Consider the following 13,608-nt stretch of genomic DNA (forward strand, 5'->3'; position numbering starts at 1 on the left):
TTAGGGTTTCTTTTCTGCTGAGCTGTATGAGTTCTTTGGATTTTTTGTATATTAACCCCTTATTGGATATATGATTTGCAAATATTTTCTCCCATTATGTAAGTTGCATTTTCATTTTCTTGATGGTTTTGTTTGCTGGGCAGATGCTTTTTAGTTTGTTGTAGTCCCACTTGTCTACTTTTGCTTTTCTTATTGCCTTTTCTTTTGGTCCAAATCCAAAAATTCATTTCCAAGACCAATGTCCAGGAGCTTAGCTGTTATGTTTTCTTCTAAAACTTTTATGGTTTCAGGTCTCACTTTCAAGTCTTTAATCCAATTTGAGTTGATTTCTCCTAATCATATCCCTAATTATTAGTGATGTTGAGCATCTTTTCTTGTGCTTTTGGCCATTTGTAAACTTTGTTTGGAGAACTATCCATTTAAGTAATTTGCCCATTTTTTAAAAGGTTGTTTTATTCTTGTTGTTGTCTTCTGGCCATTCTTTATATAATCTGGATATTAATCCTTATCAAGTAAATGCTCTAAAGGTATTTTCTCCCATTCCACAGGTGGCCTTTTCACTCTACTGATTGCGTCCTGTGATGAACAGAAATTTTTAAAATTTTGATGTAGTCCAATTTATCTATTTTTACTTTTGTGGCCTGTGTTCTTGTATTATATACAAGAAATCATTGGGCAAATCCAATGTCATAAACCTTTCCCCCTATGATTTTTCCTAAGAGTTGTATAGTTGTAGCTCTTACATTTAGGTTTTTGATACACTTTCTGTTAATTTTTGTATATGGTGTAAGGTAAGTGTCCAAATTAATTCTTTTGCATATCAAGTTTTCCCACCACCATTTATTGAAAACACTGTCATATCCCTATTGAAGGATCTTGGCATCCTTGTTGAAAATCATTTGACCATATGTATGAGGCGTTATTTCTGGACTCTCTATTCAATTTTATTGGATCATATGCCTGTCTTTATACCAGGACCACATTATTTTGATTACTGTAGCTTTGTAGTAAGTTTTGAAATCAGGAAGTATGAATCCTCCAGTTTTATTTTTTTCAGGATTGTTTTGCCTATTTGAGATTGCTTGTTTCCATACAAATTTTGGCATAGGTTTTTCTATTTCTGAATAAAATGCCACAGGGATTTTGATAGACACTGCATTGAATCTGTAGCTCACTTTGGATAGTATGGATGTCTTATCAACAGTAAGTCTGCCAATTCATGAGCCCAGGATATCTTTTCATTTGTTTATGTCTCTTTAATATCTTTCAGCAGTGTTCTATAGTTTTCAGTGTACAACTCTATCAGTTCCTTGGGTAAGTTACTTCCTAAGTATTTTATTCTTTTTCATTGACATTGTAAATGGAATTAAGTTGGGCCCTTACCTTACACAATATAGATATAATAGTTAACTAAAAAGGTATCAAAAACCTAATGTAAGAGCTAAAACTATAAATCTCTTAGAAGAAAACATAGGGGGAAGTCTTCATGACATTGGATTTGTTAATGACTTCTTGAATACGACACAAAAAGCTAAGAAAACAAAGGTAAATATTGATAAAATGGACTACTTCAAAATTTAAAAACTTTTGTTCGTAAAAGACACAATCAACAGAGTGAAAAGGTAACCTATGGAATGAGCTAAAATATTTGTAAACAACCTATCTGATAAGAAGTTAATATCCAGGATATACAAAGAACAATTACAATCACATAGTGTTACATCTCTTTTCAAGGGGAGCCCACACACCACTGTATTGTTTACATTTAGCAGACACCGGCATTACACAAATAACCATCTAAAAAATTAGCTTAGATTGTTTCAATTTCAAATAATCTTATAAGATTCCTGACAAGGCCATAGTTGTGTGTGTATACAGAGAGAGGGAGCAGAGGAACAACCACCTGTCTCTAACTGGGATTGTGAGCCAGCTGTTTAGGCAACACCTTTGTGTCTCCAAACAACCCAGGTGTGGTTTCTGTAAAAACTAATTCTCTTGACATTAGAGTGTTAAAGGGAAAATCCAACCTTTGGGCAAGGTGTGGAAGATGACCCCCAACTCATGATGGATAGCTCACTTTATTACAGAATGTGAAAAAGCTATTTCTCAAAGGGAAAATACTTACTTGTCAAAGAGAGTACAACTTGGCTCTCAAACCTTAAGTATTACTCTTTTGAAGATTGTCCCAGGGCTTCACGACATTTTTAATAGTAGGGGAAGTAGGCTATAAAAATTTTTCCCTCACTTTGGCATCCATCAGACCACTAGACCCCAGGAAAGTTCACGGAGATGTCAGGCTTCTGCATACACATGGGATTAATATCTGACTATCTGAGACAAATGATTCTTACCAAGCCATCCACTATATTATTCATTGTTATAATATCTTCCCCTCTCTGAATTAAATATCATCAATGTCATGTGGGTTTGTAAAACAATCAAAGTCCCTTTTACTTATTAATCCATGCAACAAATAATTATTGAGAAATTTATTTCATATCAGGCTCTTTCCTTGACTCTGGTGAGACAATAGTACCCAAGTAAAGTCCTTCCCTTCAGGGAGCTTACATTCTAGTAAAACAGACAATAAATATAATATTATATTATATATTGTGCACCATCATGTAAAGTAGTGTTACAAATTAGAAGCAAGGGACAGAAAACGAAGAGTGCTATTTGGATAGGGTACTCAGGGAAGCATGTTTTGTCAAGGTTACACTGAAAAAAAAAGATCAAAAGGAAATGAGAGAATGTCTAGGATTTTCAAGGCTTGATCTTGGACTTCCCAGTCTTCAGAACTGTGAGAAATTTATGTGTGTTGTTTAAGCCACCTACTCTATGGTATTTTTGTAATAGCAGCCTGAATGGACTAAGATAGTACACTATGGTGCTTAGAGACCTGAGACCAAGTTAGAATACTGGAATTATTTGTTGACCACTTCTTTTTTGCAGTAGTCATCAGGGATCTGGACCCTTGAAATCTGTTAGGGATTTACCCAGATCAGTTTAAGGAGCTTATCCCATTCCACTCTTATACTCAGGACAACTGCAATTGCTGTCTTTGAGTGATAACATCTCTCCCCAGCACTCTCCTCAGAGCCTTAGCTACATCTTTATTCCGAAGAGTATAAATTAAAGGATTCAGTGTGGGAGTAATGATGCTATAGAACACAGATCCAACTTTATCTTGTAATGGAGTGCGCCTGGACCTGGGCCTCATATATGAGAACATGCAGGCACCAAACCAGAGGGAAACCACAGTGAAGTGAGAGCTACAAGTGGCAAAGGCATTTCTCTTACTCCCAGCTGAACGCATCTGAATGACACTGTGGAGAATGAAGGCATAAGATGTAGAAACAAGGAAGATGGGGAGGAGGAGAAGTAGGACACTGCTGATGAATACTGTATTCTCATAAACAGTAATGTCTCCACATACCAACTTCACAACTGCTGGAAACTCACAGTAGAAGTGGCGGATATTTCGAGGACCACAAAAAGGGTACTGCATCAACATTGCTGTATAAATTAGTGAGTTTATGGATGCTCCCAACCATGACACAACAGCCATCATCAGTCCCACCCTTCTGTTCATGAGAACAGTGTAACGCAGTGGATGACAAATGGCAACGTAGCGGTCATAGGACATGAGAGCTAGGAGAAGACACTCAGCACCACCCACAGACAAATAGAGGAAGTGCTGGGTCGCACAGCCCACAAAGGTGATGGACTTCTTGCCAGATAGGTAGTTGGTAGCCATCTTGGGGATGGTTGTGGAGACATGCATCAGATCCATGAGGGAGAGCTGGCTGAGCAGGAAGTACATGGGTGTATGAAGCTGGGGATCAGCACAGATGAGGAGAATGGTGAGGGTGTTGCCACTCACCGCAATCAGGAAGACCACCATGGTCAAGGAGAAAAGAAAAAGATGGGTGAGGGAATCATCAAAGAGGCCTTCAAGGATGAAGTCTGCTAGAGAGGTCTGATTCCTCTGCCACATCTCCCCGTTCTCAGTCCCTGGGGAAACAGGAAGTGGAGATGAAGTGTGATATCAGAAATACTGGTGTTCAGCATACCTGACAATAAGACCTTTTGATCGACAAAAGAATTTTTGGAGAAAATTTTTTTCTATTTCTAATTATTCAACAATTCATATTATTGAAATAACCTTTAAAAAAAAAGAAAGAACGTCAAATCTCTCTTCAAAACACGATCACTCTGAAATTCCAGAATATCTAGGCTCTAAGTGCCAAACTTCAAAAAAGAGTCTCCCTCATTAAGGAATAAACATACATACACACACACACACATATCCACACTAAATTTTATATATATATATATAAAGTATACATATATACTTTTTTTACTTATTATTTCAGACATAGATTAACCAGAGAAGCTGAACCACTAAGAGACTTATACATTCATATAAGCATACATTTAATGGATTGTATAGAAATTGGCCTTACACAATAGTGAAAGCTAGTTAAGCAGTCTACGTAAGGCTGTCACCTTCTGTCTGATGCTGGTACTTGAAGCCCAGGGGGCAAGCAGTCAGGAAGGGAAGATGGGTATAAAGTGTTGTAGATCAAGGGCAGGCTGGAACCCATGAGCATGAGCTGCAACCCCACAAGGTAAACTGAAACCCACGTAGGTTCTTGCTGTCTCTGGAATTGGTGGTAGGGTTATCTTGCAGAAGCTGGGGTCCTTCTTCATGAGGCAGAAACACGTACACCTGGCCTCAAAGTCAGAGAAGCTAAAGGAAGATCCAGGGGAAGCTGGAGCAATTGTAGGCCCAGCTGCTGCTTCGTACTACTGAGGTGAGTCAGCAGGTCACCAACAATGTCTGCAAACTACAGAATGGCTGCTCCCTTCTCCCTCTCAATCTCTCTAATCTCTCTTGTGGCCTACCTTAACCAGAAACACATAAAAATGGGAATTCTGGGAAAGGTAGTCCATCATAGCCATGTAGACACATTACAAAACCACCAGAGTCCATCCCCTGTCAATCTGGCACACATGCACATCTCCTTAAGCCACACTTAATCCCAAAACAAACACAACAAAGTCATCCTTTTGCCTAACATGGTGTAACTATCCTGCATACAACTGAAAAGATGCCAAATATTCCTATAAAACAGGGAAGAAATATCCATTACTACTGTCCACAGAATGAGTCATCCTCTCCAAGTGCTAAACCATTCTGTGATGTTAGTTAGCACTCTTTCTCAGTCACTCCTGTTAATGCCAATGGATTCACAAAGCAGGTGGTCATGACAGCCAGGATGGAAGCTACACATAGGCTAGCAACAGGGACTTCCACTCACCAAGGCCCATCTCACTACAGCCACTGCTGGGTGCCCAATCTACCAATAGCTGAGACCAACACTGAGTTCCTGATACGGCATCATTCCACAAGGGCACAGCCAGCTACTTGGTGGTAGACAGTTTACAATGGATAGCTTTCATCATGGAAAGAATAGCATGCTGTTTGTACTGGAATGGACCCTTACTCTGGATATGGATCTGCCTTCTTTTCCCACAGTGCTCCTGCCAAAACTACTACCTATTGACTTACAGAATGCATTACTCACCAAAATTGTATTCCACGGAACTTTGCTCCTAACTAAGGAGCTCATTTCACAGCAAATGAAGTGTGGGAATTGGCCCATGCTCATGGAACCCACTGGTCTTACTATATTCCCCATTACCCTGAAACAAGTGGTTTAATATAATGGTGGAACGGGCTTTTGAAGATTCAGTTACAGCAACAGCTAGTTGGCAACACCTCACATTGCTGGAACAATGTCCTCCATGATGAGGTAAATCCTCCTAATCTGCATCTAATTTATGATGCTGTTTCTTATGTCACAAGGGCTTATAGGACCAGGAATAAAGAGGTGGAAATGGCAGTGAGTCCTCTCACTATAAAATTTATAATTTTGATCCACCAGAAAAATTGATTCCTGTGTCTGCACTTTTAGGTTCTGCTGGTTTAGAGGTCTTAGTTCCAAAGGGAGGAAATTCTTCCACCAGGTGAGACAACAATGATTTCATTTACAGAGAATTGAGACTGCCACCCTGCCACACTTGGCTCCTCATATCACTGAATCGACAAGCAAAGGAGGTTACTATGTACTGCCTGGAGTCACTGATCCTGACTAGCAAGGGGAAATTGAGTTGCTACTACACCTTGGAGATAAAGAGGAGCATGTCTATAATGCAGGTAATTTTCTAGGGTGCACCTCTGTACTCAGATGGCCTGTGATGAAAGTCAGTAAAACACTACAACAACCCAATTCACACAGGACAGCTAATGGCCTAGATCTTTCAGGAATGAAGGTTTGGGTCACCCCACCACACAAAGAAGCATATCAACTGTGGACAAAGGGAATATCGAACGGATAGTGAAAGAAGGTTATTACAAGCACCAGCCATGAGCACATGAGCAGCTTCGCAATCAAAACCTGTAATAGTTATAGGCATTTCTTCTTTATTTTGATATGAATAACTTGTACATATATATTAACTACATATTTTCGTTTTTGTCCCCTTGGGCACCTTTTTTATAACATAAGATACATTAATATAGTTAGGTTCATATCTGAGTATTTAAGTTATAAGGCCTAAAAGCATTATAACTTGAATCAGATAGTAGATTGAATTTCAGCTAAAGACAAAAAAAGGATTCTGTATCCTCTTATGGGAAAACAGTGGGTATGGTTTATATCCTCTTCTTGAGGAAAGGTTAACATATTTTTGGTTTTACCATGTTAAGTGGAAGGATAACTTGGTATTGTCTTAAGTTGAGGATTAGGTATAGTTTAATGAAATGTGTATGGGTGCTGAATTGACACATAACAAAGCCACCATAGTTACACACCTGAAAAATAAAACAAGAGATACGTCTTCATAGACCTGAGAGCTTTCAAATTATGATCAAGCTGATAAAACTAGGATTTTAAAATTTAATAAGACAAATTTCCCAATAAGCCCTTTATCTACTCCTCACAGAAATACTGATCAGAATGAGAGCTTCATCTCCATGGTGAAGCCCAACTCAAAGAAATAATAATCTAAATTGATCCCCAGATTATCCACCTTATGCCTCTTTGTTTTTTTTCTCCTAAACATCTCCCTAGATCTTCACGTATTGCGCACTATCTACTTATGTTTTAATGCAAAGAACTCAGAACTGAGTGTATTCTTCAAACTATATTTTGACCTGTAAGAAAGAGGTCACATGTATCATCTCTCTCCATGTTAATACAGCCTAAGATCATCTTTGTGGCTGTCACCTCACACTGTTATTTCAAACTCAGCTTCTTCTTGACTAAGGACCCAGAATTCCCATGCTCCCCTTGATGGCTCCAATCCCAAAAAGACATCTAGACATTTTCATTTTACTATGTATTCATATACTTTCCTATCTCTTTCCTCATTAGTTTCCCTCTTTCTCTGTAAATCTCCATAGTGTAAGTTTTCTATCATCTGATTCATGTCTCTCTTCCTCCCTTAGGCAACTTACCTAAAAATTTCCCATTCTGACTTGTGTTCTCCAGCTGATGTTTTCCTCTGCCTTCTCAGGAAGCTTTCCTCAAGGACTGACAAGACATCACCCTCTGACTTAAGGGATGGAGAAACAAGGTGACAATGCAAGAGGATGCCCTAGTTTCTAATAAAGGTTTCCTGGATACGTCAAGCCCCAAAATTTCCTTACCTGGAATTTCCTCTGCAGAGACTTGTGGGTAGAACAAGTATAGAAGTGAAATGGCGAGGGCAGGATAGGTCCACACTGACTCAAACATTGGCTACTGATCATCCAAACAAGTCTTTCTAAGGTGCTCATCAGACTTCCTTCTCTAATGCTGGAGATATCCATTTACTGCTGGAATGGCATAGAAGATAATGTCCTCCACAGTCATCCTGTGTCCTCCACACTACTTATCCTAGTGACAGGGCATAATCAGGAGCAACAGCACATGTAATTCTGTAATGCTCTTGCAATGTGTACTCAGATTTTGAACTCCATCAGCACACGTCAGGACATATTAAGTAACTGAGCTTCTTTAACCTCTACTAGCTGGGCCTTTGAATCATGCATATGCTTCTGCTGTTTCTAAACATATATTTCAGGTGCATCTCCATAGCAAAATGGCAATGAGAGCTTGGGCAAAAAGGATTTCCATTAATGTTACCTGACTAAGAAGCTACATTTAATACCAGCGTAATTATTAAAGAGTCCAGAGTCAAAAGAAAACATGTTTTCTATTTTCTGCAATTTGGGATCACGCCGGACATTTTCTTCCTCACTTTACACCTCCTCCAAATTAATAAGATCAGAATTTGCCTCTAGCATTTGCTTTTAGAATAAGTGCCTTCTTGACTGTGGAATGTTTCCTCAGCAGGAATCATGGGGGTTAGGGTGAGGGCAGACATGGCAAGACGTGAGCCAATCATGGGGGAAGAGGAGCACCATCTGTGAGAAATAAAACATCCTCATAACCCAGAGGACCTTTGATGTCAGCTGGGGCAAACTGAAGGTGCTAAATATATTGCGTCAGGGATAGCAACCCAGAGGACATATCCTGAATCTCTTCTGAAAACCATTACTCAAGATGCCAATTAGACTTGGTGTACGCATTGAGATGAGCATTCCCAAAGGGCTTTCTTGGAGTTTGTTTGTAGGAGTCAGAATGAGTTACTTTGATGAGCATGGTTCTGAAGACAACATGGGAATACCTTCTCCAAGGGCTAACTAACCGTGAAGACAACAATTCCTAGAGTCTCTGGCTTGTTTTTAATCTTGGAACCCAGATCTCTCTATCCCCTTTCTATCAAACCCTTTTGAGAAGACAGTCTGAGAAAGATCTAGTCTCTATTGCCCACAGGACCCTTTGAGTGTTTCCCCATGTGCCTTAAGATAGATGAGAAGTCAAGGAATGGAGGCCGGAAATTACCACTATGTTTCCCACCCAATCTGGTGGTGATATTTCAATTTTATAGACTACATTAATATAACATGTGAAAAGATTTCAGGTACAGAAGTAAAAGAAGAAAATGGTGTATCCATATATCTCCTTCTTATTTACTCCCATCTCATTCTCATAGCCTTCTCTTCCTCTCTACTATAAGGACCTGTTGAACTATTCTTTGTTTCTCTATCTCAACTCAGATGATAAAATGTCTTACTTCACTAAGCTTACCTTGTTTATTCTTTGAGTAGGCCCAATATATCATCACTTTCTTCAAATTGTACCATCTAATGATTTTACCTGGTGCTCTCCTTCTCACCAGAATACAAATTATCTCTAATTAAGGCAGATACAGTATTTATATAATTCATTAACTTTTTTGACAAATATGTGATGAACATCTGCTATCTCCCAAGCACTGTATTGGGTAGCACGTGTACAGTGATTAACAGGTAACCATAGTCCCTTCCTCCGTGGGACTTATAGGTAAAACTAATAAATAAGCAATAACGGTATATCATATTGGGTAAAGAATTTGTATTAATCAAAGACATCATCATCATGGTGGTGTGAAATGATCCTTTGTCCTCTCCCCTTCAATCTGCAGTGATTAAGTCATCCATAACCCAACAAAAGCTACATTGCAAAACACCCTAGGATACCAGAAAGATCCACACATCAATACATATGAAGGTGAGTGAATTGGAGCACACAGAGGAGGTTAAATGGGGAAACAGCAGAGGCAGAGCCTAGGATCCTAAACCCCCAGCCATGGCAGCTGACCCAGCTGCTCCCAGACCCAGAGAACCCAGTGTGCAGAAGCAGAGGTTTGTATGCATGTCTACAGCCAGACAGCAGCAGAAGCACCTGCAGCCCTGGGAAGTAGAGCAGCAATGGAGGTGGAGCCCTAAGATCCATAGCCCCCGCCCTCAACTCAGAGGTTAGCAGCAGTGGCAGAGGTGTGCACAAAACTCCTACATCTCAAACTCAGTGGCACCTGGGACCACAAGGTAACAGGCAACAGCTGAGATAGTGCCCCAAGTACCAGGCTCCCTCCACATCCTACCCATCCCCCCACCACTCCAGTGGAACTTCTGACCCAGGTGACCTCAGACATGGGTGAGGCATGAGCCATTGCTGTGCCTCAGCAGCAAAACCAGCAACCACAGTGACACCAGCAACAGCAAGGCATCAGTGACCACCCCCCCCCCCCAGAAGTGCAAGCAGCAACCACAACAATATCAACAATACCCAAAATACAGGTGGTGGAGTTTAGAAGATGGAGATCCTCAAATATAGCGAGAGGCAGTTACGTAACAGAAACCAAAAACTAGCACTATAGCGCCACCTACTGAGAAAAAAACAGAAAGGCTTCTAAACTCCAAGCAGTTGAAAAGTTTGACTCAAAACAAAACTGTACCTAAATGAAAGATATGTCTGCTACAGAAATCAATTCTCCAGAAACAAAACATAAAGTCATCAAAGATTATGATCTAACAAAAATTCAAAACAACTATCATAAAGAAACTCAATGAACTACAAGAAAATTCATACAGGTAATTTAATGAGCCCAGGAATAAAATCAATGAGCAGAAGGAGAACTGTACCAATGAGATTGAAACTTTAAAAAATAACCAATCAACTCATTTAATGTCAAGATGGTGGCATAGAAGGACTCTAAAATCACCTCCTTACACAGACATAACAATTTACAACTACTCTTGGAACAATTATCCTTGAGCAAGAACTGAAAACCTGGATAAAAGGATCCCCCACAACAAGGTACAGTGCTGACTGAGGTGGAAGAGGCAGAAATTCCTTTCTGGAGAGGAAAATGCCACCTTCTAGCTTCAGTGCTTCATGGCCAGCTGGGAGAAATCTTAGGGTATGAAACCTTCCCTGGAGGAGTGGGGGATCTGAGCGGGGGAGCATTATCACAATAAGCAGCTTTTGGACTCAGCACATCTGAAACAAGCATCATAATGTCTGGCTTTCCTGGCTATTAACAGCAACAGGGGATACACTCAGAAAAGCTATCAGACATAGGGTGAAAAAGCCTGCTCTTTAAGGCCCCACACACAAATTCATCCATTTTGAAAAGCAACATAAAGCACCAGAATGAAAGGTGCACAGTCCTTTGGTGAAAAGAGACTCACTTGATAGGCTCTCATCACATCTCAGTGAGAGGTGAGATCTCCCCAGGCTGGGACCACCTCCCAAGGGACTGAGACATTGGTAGCAGCCATCACTGTGACCTAGTTCAGGGTGCTGACACAGATGCTGGCAAACCCCATTGGAGTTCTTCCCCTGGCCTGTTAGCCCAGGGTCTGCCCCACCAACTAGAGAACTAATTTAATCCAGTTCAGCCAGGGCAGGAAGCCTGCCATAGGGGCTGGGCCCACCCAACAGCAAGCTCTCAGGGAACTTGCGGACCTGAATAGGTGGGGTGCCTGGAGCCTCTCTAGCTGGACAAGTGGGTCCACATCTGTGAGGCAGGGGTGGGCCTGCATTGGTGGAGTGTGTGGGGCCTCTGCAGAAGGGGGACTGGGTCTGCTTCAGTGGGTCAGGGTGTGCACATGGGGCAGGACTATGTTAACGTGGTGTGTGGCCCTGTTAGCACTGGGGCTTCTCAGCTGCAGCAGACTTGTGCTTCTCAAACAGCCACAAAGAGGATTGGCCCCACTCTCCAAAGCCAGAAACAATTGGGTGCTCCCATGCATGGAGCTGGCACCACTCAGCTGCAACCCTGAGAGAGCTGACAACAGCTTTGCAGGCTGGAGGCCTATAGCAATTGTAAGCTCCTGAGCCTAGCAACCAGCCATGCTGAGGACCTACTCACTTAATAGAAGAACTGCAACACGAATGTCCTATTAAACCTTGCAGCCAATTGTGCTAGGGCTCCCCATGCCTGATAAAGTGACTGAAGTGACCATCACAGCCACACACAGCTGAGCATGACAAATAACTGGCCATGGGACAGCCTATCCTCCCCAGGCACCTGCAGCAAGAGCAATGCTGTCACAACAGAAGGACACATGTAGCCCCCACAGAGCTCACTCCTGGGACATTTGGAACTGGTGACGAGAGGAAAGCATACAGCTGGGCTTCATAAGGCATCTCTTACATAAGGCCCTCTCTCCAAGATCAGGAGATGTAGCTGACCTACCTAGTACACAGATATAAGCACAGAGAAAGAGGCAAAGTCAGGAGACAAAGGAATACATTCCAAGTAAGGGAACAGGACAAAACCCCAGGAAAAAAACTAAGTGAAACAGAAATAAACAATCTACGTGACAAAGAGTTCAATCAAAAAGTCATAAGGATGCTCACTGATCTTGGGAGAAGAATGGAGAACTCAGTGAGAACATCAACAAACAATTGGAAAATATTAAAAGGAACCAATTAGAAATGAAGAATACAATACTGGAAATGAAAAATTCACTAGAGGGACTCAATAGGAGAGTAGATGATACAGAAAAATGGAGCAGCAAGTTGGACAAAAAACTAGAGGAAATCAACCAAGCTAAACAGATAAAAAAAAAATTTAAAAAGAATGAGGATAGTCTAAGGGACCTCTGGGACAACAGCAAGTGCACTAACATCCATATGATAGGTATCCCAGAAGCAAGAGACAAAGGGGCAGAGAATCTATTTGAAGAAATAATAGCTGAAAACTTTCCAGGTACAGGAAGCACAGAGACCACTAAACAAGGTGAACCCAAAGAGGCCCACACCAAGACACATTATAATTAAAATGTCATGAATTAAAGATAAAGAGAGAACCCTAAAAGCTACAAGAGAAAGGCAACTAGTTACATACAAAGGAAATACCATACGGTTATCAGCTGACATCTCACCAGAAATCTTACAGGCTAGAAGGAAGTGGCACAATATATTTAAAGCACTGAAAGGAAAATACCTACAGCCAAGAATACTCTACCCAGCAAGGTTATCATTCAGAATGGAAAGAGAGATAGAGAGTTTCCCAGACAAGCAAAAAATAAAGGAGTTATCACCAAGCAACCGGTTTTACAAGAAATGGTAAAAGGACTTATTTAGGTGGAAAGAGAAGACCACAAATAGGAATAAGAAAATTATCCCCCCCAAAAAAGCATTAAATCACTGGGAAAGGCATAGATACAGTAAAGGTAGCAGTTCAGCCACTCATGAATATAATATGAAGGTCAAAAGACAAAAGTACTAAACTTACCTATTTCCATGATAAGATGGGTAATGGACATGCTCACACACACAAAAAAAGAGGTTATATGTGATACCAAAAACACAAAATGTGGGAGGAGGAGAGTAAAAGAGTAGAGCTGCCCAGTGGCTCAGCTTTTAAGTGTACACATTCCACTTTGGTGGCCCGGGGTTCACTGGTTCGGATCCTGGGTGCGGACATGGCACCATTTGGCAAGCCATGCTGTGGCAGGTGTCTCACATATAAAAAAAAATAGAGGAAGATGGGCACAGATGTTAACTCAGGGCCAATCTTCCTCAGCAAAAAGAGGAGGATTGATGGCAGATGTTAGCTCAGGGCTAATCTGCCTCAAAAAAAAAAAAAATTAAGAGAAAGGAACCCAAACATAATACTCTTAAAGAAAGCCATTAAACAATAAGGGAAGAGAGCAAGAGA

The 13,608-nt window shown here is 40.8% G+C and overlaps 1 protein-coding gene across 1 annotated transcript in view; it reads right to left on the reverse strand.

Annotated features, from left to right (window-relative positions):
* Positions 1-3,829: 3,829 nt before the first annotated feature.
* The window catches only part of RCC1L (RCC1 like), a 54,091-nt gene continuing 44,312 nt past the window's right edge, over positions 3,830-13,608 (reverse strand). Inside the window, exon 11 of the mRNA XM_046667037.1 lies at positions 3,830-4,014. Within this exon, the coding sequence (XP_046522993.1) occupies positions 3,970-4,014 (45 nt within the window). The 3' untranslated portion in view covers positions 3,830-3,969. The remainder of the gene's footprint in view (positions 4,015-13,608) is intronic.

The sequence above is a fragment of the Equus quagga genome, chromosome 7 (assembly GCF_021613505.1).
Source record: "Equus quagga isolate Etosha38 chromosome 7, UCLA_HA_Equagga_1.0, whole genome shotgun sequence".
NCBI classification, from domain to species: Eukaryota; Metazoa; Chordata; class Mammalia; order Perissodactyla; family Equidae; genus Equus; species Equus quagga.